This window comes from Poecilia latipinna, unplaced genomic scaffold (assembly GCF_001443285.1).
Source record: "Poecilia latipinna isolate Pla-1442-1.1 unplaced genomic scaffold, P_latipinna-1.0 Scaffold2068, whole genome shotgun sequence".
Lineage (NCBI taxonomy): Eukaryota > Metazoa > Chordata > Actinopteri > Cyprinodontiformes > Poeciliidae > Poecilia > Poecilia latipinna.
In genome coordinates, this window is record NW_015114684.1 from 36,962 (window position 1) to 62,437 (window position 25,476).

The window sequence follows — 25,476 nt, forward strand, 5'->3', positions numbered from 1 at the left end:
GTAATAAATATTACACAGCTGTACTTCTGCAAATTAGGTAAACACAATTAGATAACTTTAAACATACTGTGATCATAATTACATCATTATTGTTGATGCCAAATGAATAATTGCAACATTTCAGCAGCCGTGTCATAAATGATAAATGACGCTACACACTGTTATTGTGGCTGTGTGTGTGTGTGTGTGTGTGTGTGTGTGTGTGTGTGTGAGCATCTGCGATGTGTTTATCTCTGTTGTTGCAGGTGTGGAAGTTAAATCAGAGATCTCCTGCTTCCCAGTTTGGGTCAAATACAGAGAGGATGAGGGCATCACAACGTTCACACAAAAATAACAAACACAATTTAATTTTATTTAAAGCATGTTTATTCATCTGCGACAGACTAGCGACCTGTCCAGGGTGACCCCACCTTTCGCCTGGAACGGTAGTTAGAGATAGGCACCAGCAACCCTCCTGACCCCACTGAAGGCAAGGGTGTATAGAAGATGGATGGATGGATGGATGGATGGATGGATGGATGGATGGATGGATGGATGGATGGATGGATGGATGGATGGATGTTTATTCATGCTGCTTCTAGAATAATGTATTACTACCATAATATGTATAGCATTTATATGTGTAACATCCATTTTAACTTTGATGTATAAAACTAAACACCCACAAAAGTATTTTTCTAGTGTTAGGCTTTTTTTCCTTTTCTGTTTCTTATAGAATTCTACAGTGATAAGAAGCTCATATTATTAAGTTAATGTCTGTTTGGGGTGTTGGCAGGAAGAGAACATAGCTATTCATCTGGATCTTTAAAACATGTCACCTTAACATCAAAGATGGATGATGTGTTTATATTGATTTTTGTTTTCAGATGTGATATCTTCTTTCATTTGTGGGACTGAAAAGTGTTTTCAACCAGCTGAGCAGAAGTGCCCAGCAGCAGGTGGAACAGAGCTGAGCCACTTCCTCTGGCATCACACTAGAAGCATTTAAATACACCAAATCTCAGCAGATTTTTCAGTGTGATTTTTCCACCACAGATGTTGATGTGTGACAGACTGAAGGGAGAATATTTTAACCCCTCTACACACTCTTTGCATTTGTGTCAGTGTGTGTGTTTGTCAAAACCGGACACAAAGTGCATCAGAGTGGGGTTCGCATTTCCTTCTCCACATAAACTTCATCATTCTTCACATCTGAGGCCACAACCTTCAGTGATGAAATCATTCATATTCATGTTGCCTTGGTGGGATTTCATTTGAATAGTCATCAGTTTCCCTTGCATCTCATGCAACATGTTTCAGCACTGCCTGAGTGACCGATATAACGTGTGAACACACTACCCTACAAGTCTGGTGCAACTAATACACAAATAATATGAAATGTTTGAAGAAGAACACCAGGCTCCATTAGGGTCTATTCTGAGGTTCTATATTAATCCAATGATCAATATTTAAAGCCCCTTTAGCACCTCTTGGTTTAAAGGGGCAGTATTATGTGTTTCCAGGCAAATTGTGCCATTTTATAGCACAGTCAAGTAACTATGTTAATTTCAGTCGTTTAAAAAAATCCTATATCAAACTTGACTTAAAAGAAATATTACTTAATTTCTGTGATTTAATGCCTTGAAATTGGGCCTCTGTCTCTTTCTAACACTCCGGATTCAGGAAGTCATCACAACATGGCTCCTCTGTTAGCCCTTGAACAATGTTTTTACCAGGATTGCAAGGAGAAGTGGCCCCTATAATGAGACACACAGTTCCAGGAGGAGTTTGCTAATTGCTGCTGGCTAGTCTGAAGGAGCTGAGAAGGGAAGTCCCAGGGATTGAGAAGCCCGGAAGCTGCAGCTCTGAGGAGGAGCTGTATCTCAAAGGCGGCGCAAGGTCCATCTGGGAGTTCAGCACAGCTGAACGATTGCCATGGAGGCAATTGTTCAAACATGCATGAAAAAACTGTAAGCAACACTCCAAGTATGTTTTTGATACAAAAAGTCTATTTTGTATAAGACTCTTTAATTAGGAGTCAGCTTCAGGACCAGTTGGTCTTCTATCAATCCGATTCTCTTCCATCTGCCTCAGTCTGAATGGGTCATCACTTCCTGTCTGTTATCTTTCACTCTGAGGTGGCAGGTTGGCTGCCTGAAGGTTGTTCCAGTCTGGACCGGTCTGGTTTAAGCTTTAAACTGTCATTCACGAGAGGACCCAAATTTGGGACCTCTCGTGTCACAGGGGTGTCAAACTCCAGTCCTCAAGGGCCTCTGTCCTGCAACTTTTAGATGTGCTTCTGCTGCACCACACCTGAAAAGAATAATTAGGTCATTAACAAGGCTCAGGAGAACCGATCTACACAGGGAGGAGGTAATTAAGCCATTTCATTCCACTGTTTTTTACCTGTGGCACATCTAAACAACTGCAGGACAGCGACCCTTGAGGACTGGAGTTTGACACCCCTGTCATTGTGAATGACAACCTGTGAACAACAGGTTAAGTTGTCAGAAGTGCATCATTTTGGATCAGTGAAAATGTTGGAGACTTTGTGACTGAATCTCTCTAAATAAACCCCGGAACAACTCCAAGACGGGTGTACACTAGGAATACTGGGAAACCACTGGTGGTGTGACAACAGTTACTGTTAATCAACATGTTTGCAGTTACATGAGTTATATTGAAGAAGGCAATCAGTGGAGCAGGAAACATCTTTAACAATAATGATGTTTTTATTATTCCCAAAAATGAAGTGAAAAATGAAGGGATGGATAATGCATTAGCATTATCCATCCCTTCATTTTTCATTAGCATTATCCCTTCATTTTCATTAGCATTATCCATCCCTTCATTTTTCACTTCATTTTTCACTTCTGGCTCAGTCAGCGTTACAGCAGTCATTGGGTGGAGGCGGGGCAGACCCCGGCCAGGTCGCTAGAGTATACAATGTGGACACACACAAACACACACACTGCTCTGGTACAGCAGAGAGGGGATGGAGAAACAGAACGGATAGTGTCAGCTTGACCCTCTGGGATGGGAGTGAAGGTCTTGAATGACTGTCGGTGTGGTGATGACAGGAGAAGATGAACTGGAGCTGAGGCGGAGGCTACTCCACCTCTTAAAACGGCTCCACAAAGAACATTCACATTCCTAGTGAATGTCATGGATTTTCTCTCTAAATCTCTGCCGCTGTGCAACAACTTCTGGGCCTTTGGTTTGCTCTTGTAGCTTTAATCATGACTTATTTAAAAATGTTTATTTTTTTATGGATTCCCCTCCAATGTCTCTTCAACTCTGGCATTTCTTTTAAAGGAAAAGCCTGACCTCAGCAGACATTCTAGTTCCCTCGTTTCCTTTTCTTACATTTATTTAACAAAGTGATTCTCTAACCTACTGCCACTGATCTTGGCTGTAGAGGAACACACCTTTTCTGCCACCTCACCCAAACAAGTAAGGAAAAACTGTCACATGGAATTTTAATGGTTAAATGGTAACTGGTCTGCACTTGTATAACATTTTATCAAGTCCAGAGAGCTCCAAAGCACTTCAGACTATATCCAATCATTCACACATTCACATGCTGATGGTGGTTAAACGACATTGTAGCCACAGAGGTGAGGCAGCGCCACCATCTGACAGAGGCAAGTAAAGCTGGGATTGAAACCAGCAACCCACCAGTTACTGGGGCAACAGAGCCCCAAGAAGGTAGACAAACAAAAAATATGAAAATGTAAATACTATGTTCATATGATTTGGGGGGGGGGGGATATGTTATTATTTGTTTTATTTTTTGTTACTCTTTCTTGTTGATCCTAAAATAGTCATCTTGTTTTTATCTTATTTTATTCTTCTAAAAATAGCATTTTTAAGTAACTTTAAGCTTTACTTTACCGAGGACTCAGTAAAGCTGCTCTGTAGTACTTTATTTGAAGGATGTGCATCAGACCGCAAAAATGAATGTTTGTGACTGTTGTCATTAAGTGTCTAAATAATAATACTTTTAATTCACAGGTCTTATGCACAGCCCTTCAAATAAAGTTCAACCAATAGCTCAAACACACACACACACACACACACACACACACACACACACAAACCAAATGATCTATATGTCTGCAGTCAAGCCTGTCACTGTGTCACTGTGCAGATCTGCAGCCTGTAGTGAACACAAACTCTGCCATGTCTGTTTAAATGAGGAGCTCTGCCACATGTTGAACATCTGTTTGGTACCTAACATCTGTCCAACCTTCAACATCCCATGTCGTCTCTGGACAGGCTGGACTGCTCCTAAACAGATCCGCCCTGCCCTCCTCCCAGCCTCATGCCTCATGGTGGAATCAGGATGAACTGATTCCACCATGTCCTGTTTCAGTCGCCGCCTTTTTCATCTCATCCCATTTCAAAATGCAGAATCTGAAACGGAAGGAAGAAAACACACAAGAAAAACTCGAGGCAGCAGAAAGGTAGAGATGAAAGAGAAACAGAGACAAAAAGAGGACAGGCGGTAAACGAAGCTGAGCAGCTGCACAGTTATTGGCTGTGACGGTTTCTTGTGCATTAACATATGCATCATGTAGAGGATCCTGCAGGACACACATAATGGAAATGCAGATAATCTTCTGAACTACTGTTTGAATCAGCCCTTATTTCCTGAAGGATTTTGAGCTCAGGAGAGTTTTCTGTGCATCTGTTTCATGGCTTTATGTTTTGCTCAAGGACTTCACACAAAAACAAAACAGATTTCAGCAGGCTGAGTTGTTTTTCTACATGCATCACATAGAGGGAGGCAATAAGCATACAACGTAATCATGATGATACATTTCAACAAGTTTTGTTCTTGTCTCACATCCTGCTAAGGCTGTATTGAATCTTCGGTTTTAGGTAATTGTGAGTAATGTCAATTCTGCAGGAGTTTCCATACTGCTAACATTTCCTTCTGTTGGTGGTTTATTGGATAAATGGTCCTCTTCCAGATTTGAGTTCTGATTCTCAGCCAAAATGCGTCAATGTCATGATAATAAGATGAAGACATGACTTCTTCCAGGTTCAGATACACACCTGAATTTCCAAAGGACAGGTCAGGGAGGCAGGTGTGTGCACAAAATTAGTGCAAGAGCTGCAAATGGCCCCCAGGCCTCACTTTGAACACCCTTGGTGTAGACAATGAAACCATGAAGTGCTAAATGTTTTTATATCTTGAGGCCCATAAAGGGGATTTTATGTAAATCTTGGAGGCTGGGACAGTTTATCAATGTTAAGTAACTGTAAATAGTTACCACAAAGCAAATATTAAACAACCCTGAATGTCTGCTTTTGTGTGTTTTAAACTTTACTGCATGCCATCCAGTGATGCTATTTTTAAATAAATCCCATCCTCATGTCTCATCAGCTCACACATAAAACCCAGAGTGGGAAACAAATGACTGCAGAGGTTTAATGTTGTATGTCCAACATATGGTGTCCCATCAGTTGAGCTTTGACTGCAGCTTATTTATGGAGATCATTTTGGTGATTTCTTTCCCTTTACAGCGATTTAATGTCACCCATTAGATCAACACCAGCTGCTCGTTGTATATTTAGCTGTTAAATGAGGTCCAGCACTATTCTGAAGCCATTTTTATTGTTTATTTGAATATTAATCATTTACCTAAGTACTCCATCTGTTTATATTCTGTTGGTATGCACATACCTGTGACTGTTAAGGACGTCTAATCATATAGTAACATCTAAGGATATGTTAGAAGACTTCATCTTGTATTAGTTATTACCCTGTTATAATCCAACAATGTAATAAAACAACTACTTTCTAATAAAAGTTAGACTGTCAGATAAGGGTAATGTTTAGAGTCAGAAAAGATTCAAATGAAGCAGAATATCTTAGCAGGGTTTAGACATTATTCTTTTAGGTGGAGATGTCCTGATCCAGTCCAGATGTTTCTGATGTACCAGGTTGTAGTTTGAACCTCTCCAGGTTACTTTTTTTCTTTTTTTATGTCATCTGGCTGTAATTCACCATCTGAGATTTTCTACGTAGTGATGCAGGTCATTACTGACGATCTTAGTGAACTATCCCTGGTTAATTTATTGTGTGACACTAAAATAATCATATCTTATGGTATTGATAAAATCTAAAATGCTGCTGCTGGTGTTCTGACTAAAACCAGGAAGAAAGAAGACATCACCCAGTTCTACAGTCCTTCACTGAGAGACTAGACTTTAAAACACTGTTAGTTTATAAATCACTGAACAGTTTAGCACCACAATACATTAAAGATCTGCTGGTGTTGTATCAACCTTCCAGACCTGAAAGGTCTGGAAACAAACATGGAGAAGCAGCATTCAGCTTCTAGACACCACAAATCTGGAACAAACTTCCAGAAAACTGGAAAACAGCTGAAACACTGAGTTCCTTTAAATCTAGACTAAAAACCCACCTGTTCAGAGTTGCTTTATAACCACAATAAATGAAAGAATGACAAACATATTTGATGATTCTGATGATGGCACTTGTGAAAATGTAATGTTTGTTAGTGATTTCTGTATTGTGTTTTTTTAATTACTTTTTATTTTGTGTTTTTATGATGTAAAGCACTTTGGACTGCCTTGTTGCCAAAATGTGTTATACAAATAAACTTGATTGATTTATTTCAAAGACAAAGAAACAACAAAAAAGATTCAGTCTGTACTGCTAGGTTTTAGTTATAATATAATTATAATAAGGGATTTGCTTCAATGATTCCGACTGTTTGATATGATTCAATACATTGATTTCAGGAACATTTGTGTCTTGTAGTATTTTTTTCTGATTTTAGCTAATACTGAATAAGTTTGAGACCTTAATTAACCCTGAATTAGCAGGTTTTCTCTGATGATTGGGTTTGATCGGTTTGCTGGCACTGTGGACTCGTGAAGAAACACTGCTGACTCAGGCTTTGGCTCAGCTACATGACTAAAGTTGACTGTCTCCATCAACAGAAATGATAGATCTCTCAGAGGATGGCGCAGACATAGAAAACCACTAGTCAAATCAGGAACTGAAGAAAAGGGAAAACTAATCATGGGAAAATTAGGCATATCGTTTGCTGGTTCTGGTCCACTATACTTTCTGAAGTCCACAGTCCACCTTGCAAACGACCTGGACGTTTTAGCACTTCATGCTTCTTTCTGTTGGTGGACCAATGCCATATTAACCCCTTCCATTATCATTTCTCCATGTGCATTTCCTGTGTAGTTTGGAGACTGATGTCTTTTTGTCTGGTTACTGTAGGTCTCGCCTTGCTGATTTCCACATGAACTGCCAGATGACATCTCACACTGTCACCAGCTGTCCCTATGACAACTACATAGGCTGCCTCATGTCCTATGTGGGCCTCATTGGTAAGGCTACTTCAGATTGCTTTTCTTCAGGGGATGAGACTGAAAAGAGACTGAAATAAGCCTGAAAGCGTAGTTTTTGGGTGAATGGTTCTCTCCTCAGCAACTTCATGCAAACAAGTGATAGGAAAACAAGTTTATGTTGTAACAGATGAGCCATTTTTGCCGTGCTGAGCATTGAGTCATAGGCTATGTTCACACAGCAGGTATTGATCCCCAATTCTGTTGAGATGTGTAGTCAGAGTCATGAGCGGTGGAACTGGGATGTAATGCACTTTAGTGACACAGACTTTCATAACTAATTTTTTTCAGTCATTGTTTATGTCCAGATTTACTTAAATCTGGCTTAAATGCGAATTAACTGCAACATGACTTTTGGTTAGCTCCACACATGGAAGTGGCTCAAATTGTTTTTGTTTTTTAGAGGATGAATGTATCAGAATTGCGCTAATCAGTCTGCTGTGAAAAAGTTGCATTTAAGGATGAAATCTGAATTGGTTGCATCGTGAATGAAGCCTTATTGTCCAGATCAAACCAGTGCAACAGCAGACCAGGGTTTCCACCTGACTGTTCCTTGTGTTTAGACATGCCTGAACCAATCAGTCAGCAAATTGAACTTTATTGAATCAGGAGGATGTTTGACAGATCGATTTAGCTTTTACAAAAACTGTAGCATTCTTGAGGTAAATTTGAGTAATGCTGCAATTTTTGTTCTGATTACCATTTTTACCATTATTCCTGTTCCCCAGCTGGCGCTTATCAGCCTAATTCCTCAACCATTTCTTCATCCTTCAGTGTTGTGTTCACAGACACATTGCAAGTGATTCATTTGTTCTCTGTGAATCACCCGGTGATATTATTCCTAATTTGTTAAAATCCTCTTCAGTTTTCTTCCTGGATAATCTTCATCTCAGTTTTCATCCCCCTTCCTTCTGGTGCTCTGTCGGAACACAGGCTCAGACGTAACACCAAACTACAGCGACAACAGCCCCACCAACATCACCATCAGCCTGTGGTGCACCTGCAGGGGCACGGGTCATCAGGAGCAGGACTGCGACGCCTTCCATCGGGACTTCACCCACAACACCTGCCTCAGTAAGTCTGTTGCTGGGTATAAACCACAGCTACACAGAACATTGCAGCACAAAGTCATTCAACAAAAACTGAGTGAAAACATTTTTATAGAGAAGTCAGGATTACAGTTGGACAGTTCCTGTAGTTAGCAGCTAATGAACATATTCTTTATGCAGAAGTGATGCTGAGAATACAGCTGGCTTCATATTATTCACATTCCTTTTTGTAGCTCTAAGGTTGTAATGATCCTTCGATTGATTCGAGCACGTTGATTATTACAATCCCTCTTGGAAAATGTATCTGCCTCAAAGCTTCGTTATGTTTTATTATTTAGTGCACCGTGTTCCGGCCGGGTCATTATTTGTATTGCACAGTGCTCTCACTTCCACCTATGAGTTGTTGATTAAAGCTAAGTGTTAGCAGCATAAGTTAAAATGTTCAAGTTCGGTCTGAGAGGATTTTATTGATTAATGATAATGTCCAGTTTAATATCATTCTTTGGGGGACGAATAAGCACCCTCAAAATAACTGGCACGATGCCTGGCGTACGGCAGCCTCTCTCCTTCCAGAGCTGCTGCCCAGGGGCCGGCGGTCAGAGCGAAGGGCAGGGAAGAGCGCTGCCAGTGTATTTATACAGGTGAGCAGATAGACTGAACAATGCAGGGGCTGGGTTGTAGATGAAAATAAAATTCATATCATCCCGGTCTCAATAAATGGGTGGTGGTACATAGCTGGTAGATGTGTTTCTGTGTGTGATGAACGAAGGTGTCAAATCCCGTCGCTAATATGGACACAAAAGCCAGTAATGAGATAGAGATGGTGAGCTTGAGGTAGTTGGAAAGTGGAGCTTCAGGAAGAATTAGACTGATCTTACGTGAAATGAAGATTATCTTCCGTCAGGGGGGTAATACAGTAGTTTCTGGGGTTTGGTCTCCTTGTGGAGGTCCTCGAAGTGGTCCGGGTTCCAGAGTGGAGTTTTGACAGGGTGAGTTCTTTGGAAGATGGTGGAGACTGCGGTGGAGGGTGGACAGGTAAGTTCAGGTGAGGAGGAACGAGGCACGGACCGACTGCCAGCTGAGAATCCAGGAACGATTTATGGTTTATCTGCAGAGACAAAGAAGGGACTCGGGCAACCAGTGGGTAACAATCCACGGCATCACGAGGGGAGAAATGCGGGAAGCCAGGAACTCGGGCTTCACGGAGGTATTTCCAGAGCATCACAAGGAAACACCTGAGAAAGAGGCAACAAGAATATATAACTAGAAGCAACTTCAGAGAAAACAGAGACCCAGTTCAGAAGGGCACAGAGTACCATTACTGGCAAACACTCAGGTGTCGAAGTGCTGGCAGTCTGCTCCTCATATACTCCTGGATGATTAGGTGATGAATGACAGGTGCGCTGACCTGAGTCAGCGGGCACACCCTCCAAAGTATAGCAGCCTCTTGGCACCATTTAGTGGAAGGAGAGGGAAGCAGCAGGCAACAGCAAACCCCCACAAAAGAGGACCAAAACTCTGGTTCCCAACACATAGCTGTTTAACCTGAGGGAGGTAATGCACACCCGAACTTCATCCAGCTTATTGGTGATAGACCTGGCATTGTCGATGAAATGACAGGGCAGAGCCGGTCTGTGTGGTTTGCCCCATTTCTGTTTGTTGTAACTCCTCAATCTACTGAGTCGCAGAGGGGTGATGGTAAAAACCTCCTCAGGCAAGTTTTGCTTCATTGACTGTGGATATTTCAACATTAATCTAGTCAATATTATTTCTAAATACTCCTCTCATTCCCTAAGACATTCTTCAGTTTTGTTTGAGGCTGATATATCAGCACACAGAGCAAATAATGGAGAAGATAGGTCAGATCAGGTGGAGGAGGAAAACCAGAACTGAGACAATGTGTTCAAGATCCCAAGACACTTTCTCTAAATATCAGTAACCCAGCTGCGGCATGACCTCTGGGCCCTACATCAAACACCAACTGAACACACAGAGCAGCCACGCTAATGGGTTGGGTAAACACGGATCTCTGAAATGCTGAAGTGTTTCTCACAGAACCAGTGTAAAACACTGAATGAAATCAGCATTTTTTAAATTAAAAAGAGAAACAGTTTTCTATAGGAATCAGGTATGTGTAATTCAATCCAGTTTAATTCAATAACACTTTATTAATCCCAGAGGGAAATTAAATGTTGTAAATAATATTATCCAATTTTCTTCAAAGAGCTTTTAAAGATGAGAGGAGTCACCGGAAATAGTATTTCCACAGCAAACAGAAGGATTTTATAAGCAGTCTTTGCAAACTCTGGAAATCATCATTGTAAAATATTAAGTAAGTATAAATGTATGAATCGAGACAATATGATTATCTACTCAGATATCACACCTGCATACAAAGTGCTTCATGGCCCGGCCCACCACCATCAAAAGACTTTGTTCAATTAAAGTGAAAGAGCCATGATACTTTCATTGTTGGTGTTTAGAAAAAACCTTAATAAATGATCAACTACTTTACATTTTACCAGATTTGACCAGTCAGAGCATACAGGACTGTAGAGCCAGAAGGAATCATTTCAGATTGAAGACAGGAGTTATGTTTGAAGGTGATCTCTCATGTAAGATCCTTGTTAGAATATCTTGAATTTAACAATTCAAGACATTGAATTAAAGATAATTTTAAAGAAAATCTAGAATAACAAGTTGCAAGAAAAATGAATATTCCAACATGCATACAATGTGCTCTCACATATAAGTTTATGAACAATCTGGAAAGTTTCATTATGTAGTTTCATCCAACTGTATTAATGAATATAGCTCAAATTGTGGCAGAATAACAAGATTATTGCTTTGTTGCTGAAGTGCACTGTGCTAGCACACTGTGATGGTGAATATTACAAATATACTATAAAAATATATACACGCTAAACTACATAATAGAGTAGAATATACTTTGATTCTCGAGAAGAAATTGCTTATTTGCAGACAAGCTACTCCATCCGAGGTGTAAATCTTAGTAAATACAAATATAACCATAAGCAATGTAACATTTATATAAATATATATGTACATGTGATATTGTAAGTGTAAATATAACATAAAAACATCATATAATACACTCTAACCCTGGTTTAACACTGCACAGCCATTCCTGACCAGCCTGGTATACACTACATGCTGCTCCGCTCTGCTGCGAACCCCAGAGGTTCTCCAAGATGCATCCATGAGGAATTAAGGATCACATGATAAAGCCAGTGATGAAAAAGGATGAGTGGGGTTACATAAATATACTGTAGATCTAAAATTCCAAAATTAATTTTTCTCTGTCCATTGCTCTCATGCCATCAGCCTCGACAGATTACTTAGGTTTTCTGAATAAAGTAAATTATAAAAAAAATAATAAATAATAAAAAAAAATAAAAATGAGCCCGACCACATCGTCACAATGAAGATATGAATGCACATAAACCTCAGGGATTGCTCTCTATCATAAAAACAATTGAATCTTTGGGTGTAGAAGTGCTTTATGCTGCTCTGACAGTCACTGATACACATGTTTATTTTCCACCTCTTCCATGAATCAGTGTGGATGAGAAGACAAGATAACATTGGAATTTCAGTGCTGTCCATCAATCCTTCATCCCACCAACCTCATCAACAACTTTCCCAACATAAACAATTCTACTGATGGATTACTGCTTCACTAAATAGCTGAGCTCATTTAGATAACTAAAGAGTCTCCTTTGTTTTATTTCTCTATCTATTTATTTTTCTCATCAAGGTTCATATTCCACATCTCCACCTGCCTAAACGGCTCCTGGAACACCTTTATTTGACTTTCAGGTTTGTCCTTCACAGAGCTGGACAATGATTATAATTTACTCCTCATCCATGTTCCACCATCTGGTGGGGTTCCTCAGGGTCTTTATGATAAAATAGATCAAAGACACCAGAGACTGATTCCCACCACCTCCACTAAAACGTCCTTTAACCTCTGTGCCACACTCTCTCTCTTTTAAATTCAAACTTTGATAAAATGTCTGATTAAATATGGAAATCACAGCCAAACACAACCACTTTTCAGTTCAACCCCTTCCCCATTATTCTGGTACAATGTCTGGTGACAGTTTCTGTCTTTTAATAATTACAGTAATCCTCTCCTCCTTTTCCCCTGTTGCTGTTCCTTGATTGCTCAAATTAGCCACCATAACCCTGAGAAATGGTTCTGGCCTGGATGGCACCCTGGACAAGTCCCTTTTTCAGTGACATAGAAATCAAAGTACAACTACTGGACATTACTCAATTTGAATACAAACAAATATTGGACAACAGAACAAGTCTTCGTAAAAGCTGCAGATGATCAGAGGTTCCTTCTTGTTACATGCTGGTCATGGAGGTTTGACCCAACCGGCAGAAATAAACATGCTGACAATGACGTCAGTGAAACCTTTTTTTTTTTATTGCAGACTGTGTACACTAATCCTTAAAGCAATTGTATGAACAAAGGATGACAGACTGCCCAAACACAACTGGATCTATTAAAATAAATCAGTCCGAAGAATGAAACATCTGCATGTTTAAAAATGGAATGTCCTCCAAGAATATTTAAGTCAAATAAGAACCAAACAGAACAATTCATCACATTCAATCCAAGACAAACTGAACATGTTTTAATCTGATCCCAGTATTTTCTCATTTAAACACCACATTTCCAAAACCCATTATGAAATCCCCATTTCATAAAAGGAAATGGGAGCTGCACCATTTCCTGTGATTGTGCAGTTCCGAACTAATAATTTGTGTGCAGACCCCCACGAATGTTTTGTCTGCACTGTAAAAAATGTCTCTAATTTACAATAAAATACCAGCAGCTGTAGTTTCAGCATACTGTAAAATCCATAAATAAACGGTAAAACAACCCCCACTGCCGGGATTTTACTGTAAATTTAAGAATTTTTATTTTTTAACAGTGTGTGCACACCTGCTGGGAAAATGGTGGAGGTAAGTGATTATTCTGATAGGCCTATCGGTTAAAGTCTAGCTTTTCACAGAGAGAATGTCAAGATGACATCTGTGGATGAAGACACACCCAAACACTCCAAACCAAAATAGACCAGTTGAAAACCCAGTTGCTGTAATGTTATTTAAATGAGCTGTACATATGCTTCTTCAACATCATCTACTAAATATCTACAATATAAATGGAACAGGGGCTCATTGTTATGCCTCCGTCACACAAACCATTGGCAATTCAACTTTTAAGGGTCACAAAAATGTTCACCTTTTAACAGTTAAAAACCACCTTACTTTGAATAATTGTTTAGGGTTTGTGTAGCAGCCCTCATGAACTTCCTCTGATGAGCTCTTCATCATGCATTGAATGAGCAGAAACAGGCCTGCAGGCTGGGCCAGGCCCTGGGTTCCCTCTTCTCTGTTCCTGCTTTCATAATGCAAACATCCACAGAAATGATCTGAGTTTGTCAGATACTTTACTCTACCTGTTATTGTTACCTCAGCAGTTAGAGGCTGGGTGTTCAGTCATTCTGCTCCCATCTTTGGAATCCTCTTCTCTGATCCCTTTGATTCCTATTGATATTGATTCCTTGGGCATCACTATATAAAAAAACATGACATTTAAAAAGCACAGAAAAAAATTGAGTTATCAAGTGTTTATTTTTTTAACTTGTATTTTTTTGTTTAAACAAGTTCAAAGACTCTGAGGAAACTGACTAGATTCTTCCCCTCAGCGTACTTAGTGCTCTAACACTGAGCTTGTCAGTGAGGTTTTCCACTGTGACCCGAATGTTACATTAACACTTGAACATGTCAGGTGCTGCAGAGAGATGTGTTCTAATGCAATATTAACTTTATCTCAGAGGACTGTGATCATTAATCTTTCACTGAGCTCTTCAAAGTAGGTCACTCAGTGTTTTCTGCACCAGCCTTTGGATTCCACAGCCTTAAATTAGCTGAAAGAACACCTTTACCTTTACCTTGCTACTGTATCGGTTGCAGTTCAGTGATTTTGATGTAAGTTCATGTATGAATTAATTCACTGTATATCACAGCAGTTGAAACCAGAAGTTTGCACACACCATAAAAAACACACATCTTTCTCACTGTCTGAAGTTAAATCAGATCAATCTTCACTTGGTTCAGGTCAGCTAGAATTATCAAAATTATTAAAGTGTGCTAAATGCCAGAAAACGTTTCTGTGTAACTTTCTTTAAATTCAGAAGTTCATATACATTCAGTCAGGGATAATTGTCTTATGAACTGTATGACTTGCATCAAATCTTTTGGGTTTAATTTCATAAACCTCTCATAGATTATCTGACACATTTAAGTCAATGTGGACAGACAGCTGTGCATGTAAGGGTAAATCTAATGTGCAACAATTAAAAAAAATCTCTTTAAACTGAAATTTGTTTAGTTTAAATATAAAATGTTGTTTCATATTGTCTTCTCCAGTATCTCCAAAGAACATCATGGATGTATCTCAGACAGGAACTGCAACTAAAAACCTTTAATGTTGCATGATATGAGATAATCTCTTCTTTTATTTGTTTTAATCTAAAGCCGTTTTCGCACTCCAAGGAACGGAACGGCACGGGTTCCCAGTAGGGCCGACCGTGTTTGCATTATAACTTCCGACCCGGTTCCAGTTGGCTCCTTGGAACCACAAGAGATGTGGTTCCAATCGGGCCGGCCAAGCGGGGCTGCTCAGAATCAGCAGCTGATTGGTTTAGAGTCAGCCGTTGATCAGTTCTAGCTGGCTCTCACTAAACTGTGCTTACTGTATTTTGTAAAGAGTGCTCTTTTTAATATTTTTATTATTATTATTTTTAATTTGCGATGTCTTCCTCTCAGTATTCTGCTGTTACCTGGTCCCATGATGAGGTCATTTTTTTCCTCCGTTTACTCCCTGATGAACGAGTCCAGAACCAACTGGATCGGTCAGCGAGGAAAGAGGAAGTTTTCTGCATCTCTGAGGAAAAGGCTTCGGCCGCTACATGGAAACCGTTTAGTTTCAAACATGATGACGTCACAGCTTCGATGGCGCCCTCAGTTATATGCAAACACAACAGGGCTGCAGTTCGGGTGGAACCGGACCGAAGCCTGCCGTTCCGTTCCTTGCAGTGCGAACAGATTCTTGTGTGTGACTGTGGCCTTTTCGATTTTGATTTGCATTAATCTCCACATCATTAGTTTGAGCTAACATGTTGTTTATTTCCAATGACTGATTGGGTAAAAAGTTTAAATCAGTTATAATTTAGGCTTTTTGGGGGTTTTCTGTCTAAATGGATAAAAGTCTTGAAAAGGATTAGTAATGAAAGCTTTCTGATGGCTGTGTGTGAAATAGAGGCTGGAAGTGACGCACTGAATGTGTCATGGAGAGCAAACAGTCATTTTGTTGTCACAGTGATGTGGCTTTTAGCATGAACAAGAAGTGATGAAAGAATATTTGTGGTGCAAATCTGAGTGTCTAATACAGCCAAAGCTTTCTGAGCACCTTTCTCTGTTTGGCCTCTCAGAAAATGCCATCCTGTCATTTGGTTATGGATCTGAAGGAGCTGCTCCTCCTGTAACCGAGCAACCGTCCACTTTCCTGCCACCTGATCACCCCATCATCTCCAAACCGGCTCCCTCTCTGCACGGCAAGGCCATCAAGCCCGTAGACGCTGCCTGCATGTTCTCTACCTGTGCCAACCTGCAGGTGAGTAAAGAAGCTCATCTGATGCATCCAAAACGTGGAGACTGATCAGTGCTGAAATCAGGAGGATGTGCTCTGGACTGCTCTCATAAGGAGTCACCAGATCTTGTTAGTGTTCCATCATCAGACAAAGAACACTTTAACTTTGTAGGATGTATCATTTATTTGACTAGAAGTAATGCCCAAATAAAGAGGCACGAGAAACATTTACAGCAGCTCCGTATGAAATAAGAGTTGAAGGTTCCTGTGAAGTCTTATTCACTATGGAATTATGGTGCGTTCACACCCGGCACTTTTTGAGCGTCAGATGCGTTTGATTTATACATTCAAGGTCTATGTGGAGACAAGTTTCCAATGCATCCGACGCTCCACATAGACTTTGAATGTAAACCAGATGTGCCTGATGCTCAAAACGTGTTTGGTGCAAACGCACCATTAGGATGACCCAATCAAGAGTTCTTGACTCAAATGTGAGGCTACCTGTCTGACAGTGGAAGGATGGCGTACATCAAGTTATGAACAAAATGGCTGAAATGGCAATAAAAAAAAATTGTGATTCCAAATTTTTCTATAATATTGTGAGGAAAAAAATGCTGTTACTGCAGCACTACAAGTTGCCTATTCAGTGAAATATGACACCAATAATAAATCATGTGTTGCTGGTCTGAGATCACATATTGACATTAATACACCTATCAGGGAGCAGACATTGTTTTCTGATGCTGAAAACCTTCCAACCAAATAAATGAAACAGTTTATTTTTATTCTTTACAAACCTCCAGATAAAAACCTGGGTGTCCAAGAGGCAGGCTCACAAAGTTGGTTCATTTGCTGGTGTAAATCAGGTTTACACTATCCTACTGCGCTAAAGCCGTTGTATTTGCTCAAGAGATTAGAAAAAGTAGAAGCGTGTCTGTGTATTAGTTGAACAGGCTCCTCTGATGGTCTTATAAGTCCTCTTGATGCTTGCAAATCAAATTCTTTCTTTTTTTTTTTTTTACCTTCAGCTCTCAAATATCCTTTTGTCCACAGAAGATTGATTTGGAAGGGGCTCCCCCCTGTGGGCTCGTCATTAATATTTCACAAAGATCTGATCATGGAGTTGAATTGGGTGAACCTCAAATAGAATATGAAAAGAATACCGACTCCTCGGCTCAGGATGTCATCGTCATCAGTAATTCAGAGCTGAGGCTTCTTCACCACACACTATCAAGCTAATCATTTTTCATTCTCCTTTCTTAAAATAAGAGTCTTATGGTTGTATGATGATTCTTGTCTGATAGTTTTTTCTCACAGGGAAAGATCCATAGTGAGTTTGAGTCTAAACTAGTAACAGTTCATCCACAGATATTGACTTATAAAGCTTATGCAAACTAAATTGCCCTCATTACTTTAAAAGTGTTTAAAGCTTACAGTAATAATTTACTGGGTTTGCAGACAGTGTGTGTACAGTTCCAGTCAGAGTGTATATGCAGAATCCATCATCTTTTTAAAAGTGAAGGTTATTTCAAAGGCTTAAAGGCCTTCCCTCACCACTCTGCACTTCTTTCTATGTTGTGATTTTATGATAAAAAATAAGATTTTGACTTTAGATGAACAGTTAGTGTGTTGGTTCCTAAGAAAGTCAATAAATAGTGCAAAGAAACAAAAGTATTGCCCAAGGTCACCAAAAGAGGGCAGTGTAGTTGGAGGAAGACAGCTGTGCATGTTGCAGCCCAATGGCTGTCTGCCATTAATGTCTGTCAGTAATGAAGACAACTATTCCTACTGTTGCCTGGATACACCAGTCACTGGATGAGAAACCCAAGAAGATGGAGCTAAGCAATCAGCTGACTCATCAGAATCAACTCGGATATGTAGCTAAACCTAGACAGCTCTCTTTACTTGGGAAGGAGGTTCTGTTCTGCAGCAGCATCATATTCCAAATATCAAAGCATGAATGTTTTCACCATCTGGCTAAAAATATAATTAAGGGAAGTGATTGAGGTTCCAAGCGTTGTGCTCCAGGTTAATCTGAAATTCTCCTTTCTCTTTCCTTGGGGCTTGTAGCTCAGTGTAGAATCTTGACACAAATCTTCCACGTTTATTTGAAAGAATTGTTCTTTCAAGTAAATAACACTTTTCAGGATACAGTTGACTAATTTTAGTGCTACTGCATATTCTTAGATAGTTTAATCGTGTAGGAGCCCGTCGAAATGGTTTGATGAATTGCTGGTTTTCTCTGCTCACAGGCACTTAAAGACATTTCTGATTTTCTGTAATTTACCGTACAGTATTTTACCAAATTTGTTGATACAGTCAATTGCAGCCATTACAAACGTTACAGGGTCTGTCAAAGTCAAAAGAACATTATCATATTTTATGTTGTTTTGTCCCTATTAATATGCCTTTAATATTATGACTTTGTCTAATTGCAACAGCAAGTGGCTCTATAGCCAAGGAGAAAAGCAGCAGGGAGAGAAGACCTCCCTGCACCGTCCCCCTCATCAGTCCAAAAGCTGCAGACCAACAGCCATTTATCTAAATGGATGCTGTGGGCTTTTTATAAAGAAATTTTATATATATATATACACATATTAATCCAGTTGAAGGGCTTTTTAGCAGCCAGTGAAACGATGATGCCTACCGGTTAGTATTTGAATATGGTCAAGATGATGAATAACATTAATAAGTTCTCTCCTTTATCAAACCAGTTTGTCTACATTAAGGCTCTACCTCTTCCAATCTAGTGGGAAAAAACCTATGAAATCTGACTCTCAATCTAACTTCCTGGTTGACGTCATGACATGCAGCTGGTCTGTGTCTCCACCCACTAAACACTCAACAACACAAGAACTGTGTTCTGCATGCAAGGCGCCTCTTAGAGCATTCGATGGTCACAAACTTTGTATTATGAATTTTACAAAGACACCAAAAACATTTCTTAACAATGTATCAGGAATGAAAAATGATAAATATTGTAAAAACATCAGACAGACTCACTTTAAGACCTTATCGGTTTCCTGACCCATATTGCAAAATGTTGTTTTTTTTATTTTTGGACTGTTGCATCCAAACTACTGCAAGCCTTTTTCAAATGTTTTTTCCCTGTAAAGTAGTGTTAAGAAAATAAATTTAAAATAAGCTAGTTTTAAAACTTAACATGTCTTGATTCAAATGCCCTAATTGTGGTTTTGAAATCAGTAACTTATTCTGGCCTATTGACCTTTATGTTACCTGTAGTTACAGCAGATGGTTTGCTAGGATTGTTTGAAATGCCTTTTGTCTGTGTGGGAAACGATACAGGAGAAGTTCCAGCTTTTCACACTCAGCTGTGAAAGGCCGTAAACACGGCAGGGGTTTTAGGCTTCAGATAGAGGGTCAGAGATAGCTCCTGGTTGGATGAGCAAAGATACGCCTTATTTGAATAAATTAAAGAAAAGAAGATAAAACTTTCTACACAGAAGTAACAAATTAGATTTTGCTCTTGCAACTTCTCCAAAGACGTCTTTGCTTTTTGTTTGTCGTTTCCATCTTTTGTCTTTTTCTCTCTCAGGTAAATTCATGTGTTGTTTGTGCTCTGAGGTTTCTGATGTTTTGTGATGTGCTTTTCTGGTGATAGTATGCATCTGTCTTGAATAAATGCTGATTATTGTGACGCTGTTATCTCAGCGTGATCTCAATCTTTGCGCACAGCATTTTTCTGAACCCGGGCATAAGAGAGGATTTAACGAGTCAAAAGGTTTTTAAAGTTCAATAATTTTTCCTCTCTTAACAGTAGAAACATTCTGGTTCTGGAAAATGAGGAATTATTTGCTTTGACTGTGATTTACATAAATATAGATATTTCTGGGGTTTCTCCTAAATGCGTGGAAGATGCCTCATTTAAACAGGAGCAAAATGCATCAGAACAGAGAGAGGCTGTTTGCTTTAGAGAGCTTTTTTTGGAGCAGATCTGGTTCTAGAATTGCGTTTCCCATAATTTAGCTGATAGCTTTGTGCATCTGAGATTCTGTCAGAATTGATTCATAAAATACCAATTTATATTCTTCATGTTACATTCACCATTAAATATAAAAAATCTGTGAAGAGTTTTTGGATGTAATGAGGCTAACAGCACAGCTGACTGTGTGTTTTTTCTCTGTGTTGTGTTTTGGTGGGGAGGGGCTGAGATGCCTGTGTCTCTGTCCCACAGCTCATAGCTCATACTCTGTTCTTGATTTGCTCGTCTAAATCCAGCCCTGCCTCCGGGTCGATAGTGTTTCCTTTTCTGTCCAGCCTGCTGACATCATGGAGCACAGAGGTGCCAGAGGCTGGTCCTGCATAAAGTTTGTTTTTATTGTTTTTACCTGCCTTGAGCTGACATCACCAAGATACAGTTCTATACCATGTGCTATTATGTCCCATTTACAAAGAATACAACAATACAGTAATATGTTTTTATGAAAGATAACCCTGTTTATTTTATGAATAGAAAAGAATAGTTAACAGATAAATGTAAATATGAAAATTATTTCTTTAACACCCTGTCAGTCATGAAGGATAGCCCCTCAAACTGAACCCGGTTCTGGTTCTGCTGCAGGTTTCTTCCTGCTTTAAACTCAATAAACTGAGCTGAATGCAGTTTACTGCACTGTTTGATATGTGGAATCAGTTGGAATGTCTGTGTGATTGAATTGAAATCACTTTTTTGTAAAGTGTAAAGACATTTGCTGTGAAATGGCACTATAGAAATAAAATACAATGAAGTGAACTGCTGATAGCTCCTCTTATATTTTTGGGGCCTCATTATGGAAATAATATATTGTGTTTTCTTTCACTTGAAGTCTCTTTAACCATGAAAACTGAGGGCTGTGTCTGTGTGCCTGGTTTGCATGAACTCAGTGTTGGTTTGGGAAAGCTCCAGCCACAAAGCCAGTCTGGACCTTGGCTGGTTGGAGGCGTAGCAGAGAAAAGCAGAAAAAAGCAGAAACTCTGAACAGGAGAAGGTTTTATGCCATCCCTGAATTCTCAATTACCAGCACTAAATACCTTCAAAGACCTTATCTAATGAAAAAAATTAAAACAATGCAAAAAATGTCAACCAGTTAATGACTTTCCTGTTGTCACTTCTGGCCTGTCATAGTCTGCAGCCCGGCATGAACAGGACAAGCAATCACACCAACACTGTTCTGAAAAGGTCTTACGTTTTCAACTTGAAGCTTTAGAAGTGACTACAAATAGAAGTCCTTGTTTTAAAAACACAGTGAGTGCTGGTATTTTTCTCCTTGTGTTCACATTCACCTGAAAAAAATCTCCTGACTGAGGAAGAAACACTGATACTCACTGAGGAGGAAAAAAAACTACTTAGAAAAAAAATGTCATTTTAATCCAAACCATTTTTCTTTCCACCTTTTCACCTGATTCCTCACCTTTTCTGAAGTTCTGCCATTTTTTCTTCTGTCCTCTTTTCTCTGCACATCATCCCATAAATATAAAATAATTAATTTATATGGCATGTTTAAATTTACAACGATAAGAATCACTCTTACTAATTTCACCAGAACAGTTAAGCTCAGGCGGCCTAATAAAGCGGTGTGTTTAACTATTTGTCATCATCGTGCAGAAACTGTTTTGATATTAAGCTAGGATCAAGTATGTGCTACCATAAAGAGCGTCTCATCTGTTTCTGATTCAACACATCAGTGTTGTGACCCACTGATACACAGGCCTTATGATGAGTGTGTGGATGTGCCCACTGCTGTGCCTGATGCTCCACAGACCCTCATAGCTCCACCATCTCATTCTGACTTAAACGCTCCTGATATGTGTTTCATGGTTGGATGCAGCATGCCTGCTGCTGTTGTTTACACTGCTGTGCACAATGTGAGACTCGCATAACTCTGTGGAGCAGGGAATCCTGCTATAATTGTACAGAGTTCTCATCATCTGTTATTAAGAGTTCCAAGCCAAAGGAAGCAAGTGGATGGCCCATGCATACATGGCCGTAGGCTTGGTCCAAGGTTGGCAGACTGGGGTGGTGGTCCCTCTAATCAAAACGAGCGTTGAAAGAGTGCAGTTCATTAGCTGGGACTTAAAACATGAAAAGGTAATGTTAAGTATTCCTAGAGTGAAAAAAGAAAAAAAGCTTGAATTAACAATTGTATTGTTAAAAAAACATTATTCTTTTAAAGTAAATGTGATTTAAACATGTCGATGTCAAATTTATTTATATAGCACTTTAAAAACAGGTTTAAAACGGCACCTAAGTGCTGTACAAAAACGATAATAAAATAAGTTGACGAAAAGAAAAAGAGAAATGTTACAAGGAATATAAGAAACATGACTGTCGTTGGTCATTCTCACCAAAGACAGTCATGCAGATGAACTTCATGCTAGTCTCTGATGGACCTGGATGGACAGTGAGTGTGTCTGTGTGTTCTGATGTTTTTCAGGATGGAGGTCAGAAGTGCATACCGTCTGAAGACTACAGGTGTGAGGATGTGAGTCGCTGATTCATCCCCTCAGTCTGATAACACATAATTATGGATCCAACATGGTTTATGATATTGCATAAATTAAGAACTCACCTTATTAGACTCTGCTCACACAAAGACAGCGCTGATTGCTAATTTTTATTAATATATCATGAGCTGTCTCTGCTCATTTTGACAGCTTGCTTTCAAATATGTTCTATTTATTTTTTTAAGCTACCCTTAGATTTAACAAATTAAATATAATTGAGTTATAAGAATAAAACTGAACTGTGATGGACTGTTCAGAGGCGGGGTCCAGGGTGACCAGCTGCCCGTTGACAGGTGGATATAGGCATCAGCACCCCTCCCGACCACAATGGGATAAGGGTGTAAGAAAATGGATGGATGGATGAATAAAACTGAAAAATTAGTAATTAATAAAATGACAATGCAGTTGGAATGTGTATATTTAGAAACCAGGCGTTATATGAGGAATTGGAAATAAGGTGAAATTAGCTTTAAAAGCCAACAAACCCATCATTTGCTAGTTGTTAAATCAATCAGTTTATACTGCAAAGCAAAATAATTTATTTAATAGAACAATGTTTCAAAAAGCTTTTGCTAAATTAGAATTCTATAACATCTGACAATTGATTCTGTTAATGTGTTAAACCATCATAGCAGAAGATTGAATGGTACTATGGACTACCAAGATGGCTGGGAAAAATGCGTATAGAGTCACAACATGGAGGACAGACGTGGCGTTGTTATGTCAGATCTGGAATTAGCTGCTCAGCTAACAACAAAAAAAATATATTGACTGTGGTGCCAGTTAGCAACCCCTCCATGTACACACAAATACAAATTCATGAGTGCTTGGAGCATGCTATGGTCGATTGTAGCATGATTGTAGCAGGTCGATTGTAGCATGTAGTTTTAGCTGCATGAGAGCTAAAACTCTGCTCTTGCTCTCTGCAAGAGCAGAGTTTTAGCATTCCCAGGAATCTAGCGTTGGCAGCCAGAATAAACAATTACCATCTTACCTGCTTCTAGGGACTATGCAGTTATGTATGTGGGTAAGCGAGATGAGTCACATCAGAATAAACTAATGTTGGTGGTGGAAAAAGTGACTCTTCGCCAGTAATCATCTTTCCGAACCAGAGTTTATTATGCTAAAAGATTCCAGCTAATTCACAGCAGAACAAAACAAATCAAAACTCAATGAATATTAATTGTTTTACTCTACCTAAAAGAAAATGAATGCTAAGCAAAAAAAGGCTAACCCAAACTTTAGGACAAATTTTGAACAAAATAGCATCTGGTGTTTGGAATTTTCTGTTTGATCACCAGGAGGGAGCAGACCTGCAAAAGGCATTTTTCCCTCTAACACTTCTTTTTTCCTTCTCTTTCTGTTCAGACTTTGTTAGCCCAGGGGTCAATAGACTCTCAGGAATCGGTGGAACCTAAAAGCAGCAGCCAGCAATCAGCGCCGCTACTCCAACACATTTCTGTGACTGTGTGTGTGTCCATTCTGCCAGCACTTCTACATTTCATGTCATAAATTTGAACTCGCACACATCCAGACATAACCACATACACACAATCCTAAATGTCAAGCAACAGATGTCGAAGCATCCACTACGGCCTTTTTTTGAAGAGTGTCTGGAGCTGGTCCAGATGAGCGGTCCTTCTGCACAACACAGTCACACACCGGCCATGGGAGGGAGAACGGAAGCAGCTGCACTTTTGCGTGTTGTATGTGATTGAAAAGAGGAATCAGAAACACAAATGAGAGACTCTTGAGACCCTGGTTCACAGTGACTTCACTTTCAATGCTCTGAGTCTTCACGGTGTGTGTGTGTTCTCTGTGCTCGGACTTACTCCCCCAGGCCCATCTGGATCTGAGACAGCTGGGCCGACAAACACTGGAACCAAGCATATGACTGTGTGCACACACACTCACACACAATTTGATCAGAAGTGTTAGAGTTGGCAGCTTCAGAAAGAGGAGAAAGAAACGACAGGGAAGGACAGCTGGGACAGATCCTTCCATGAGGTTTGTCAAGTCAATTTATCCTCCCTCAGACCTCCCTAGTGGCAACAAATCTACACAACATACAAACATCACACAAGCCCACCTACATTCATCCTGTCACTTTCCCCTTAGACCTACTTAGCGGGTAAACAGGGTTTCCCACATGGACACAAACACTCATGCTGTACACCAGTGTGCTATTTGTGGGTCTTTATCTTCATTTTGTGGTCTACATCTTGTACAAACTTAATTTACTGTGGAAAATGAAAAGTAAAAAGTCCAGTGAACGACTGTATGCTTCACCTCAGTGTTCAGCCTTGTGTGTGTGTGTGTGTGCGTGTGTGTTTGTACGTACGTCGGTGTGAATGTCCGTGATGATTGTTGACACATCTGTGCATGGAGGCAAATAAATGAAGGAACAGGTGGAACTTTAATCAAATGACAAACTGAAACATGATGCGTATGCACAGCTTAAAAATTCTGTCTAAATTCAACTTTAATTTACAGCAGTTACATTCTTTGCTAGAAAACTGAACTACATGATAAAAAAATTCAGTTTCATAGTGCTTTAAAGTCAAATGTTTTTGAAATTTTTACTTTAAATTGATGTCTAAATAGTGTTTTAACCAAGTACGCACATTAATGTTTAAAAGCACACAGTTCGTATGTTTTAAACTGGGTTCTGTGGTGCAGTCGTTTCACCTGCACCAGTTCTCAAACAGACGTCATCTTTAGGCACTTTGCAAACAAAAAGCATCTCATCAAACCATTCAAGCAATGAGATTCCTAGTCAAGTACATCAATTCCAATTGATTCTCATTATCAAACAACGTAGTTTGATAGAAAACTTTCAACCAGTTTGAATAACAA

General features: G+C 39.5%; 1 protein-coding gene across 2 annotated transcripts in view; it reads left to right on the forward strand.

The window, feature by feature from the left end:
- The window catches only part of LOC106936053 (GDNF family receptor alpha-2-like), a 50,184-nt gene extending 25,145 nt beyond the window's left edge, over positions 1 to 25,039 (forward strand). The window contains exons 3-7 of one of the 2 annotated variants that reach the window (XM_015016833.1): positions 7,250 to 7,359; positions 8,311 to 8,451; positions 15,959 to 16,140; positions 22,551 to 22,598; positions 23,989 to 25,039. In XM_015016833.1, the coding sequence (XP_014872319.1) occupies positions 7,250 to 7,359; positions 8,311 to 8,451; positions 15,959 to 16,140; positions 22,551 to 22,598; positions 23,989 to 24,132 (625 nt within the window). In that variant the 3' untranslated portion in view covers positions 24,133 to 25,039. The remainder of the gene's footprint in view (positions 1 to 7,249; positions 7,360 to 8,310; positions 8,452 to 15,958; positions 16,141 to 22,550; positions 22,599 to 23,988) is intronic. The other variant, XM_015016834.1, reaches the window with a different exon arrangement.
- Positions 25,040 to 25,476: the final 437 nt, after the last annotated feature.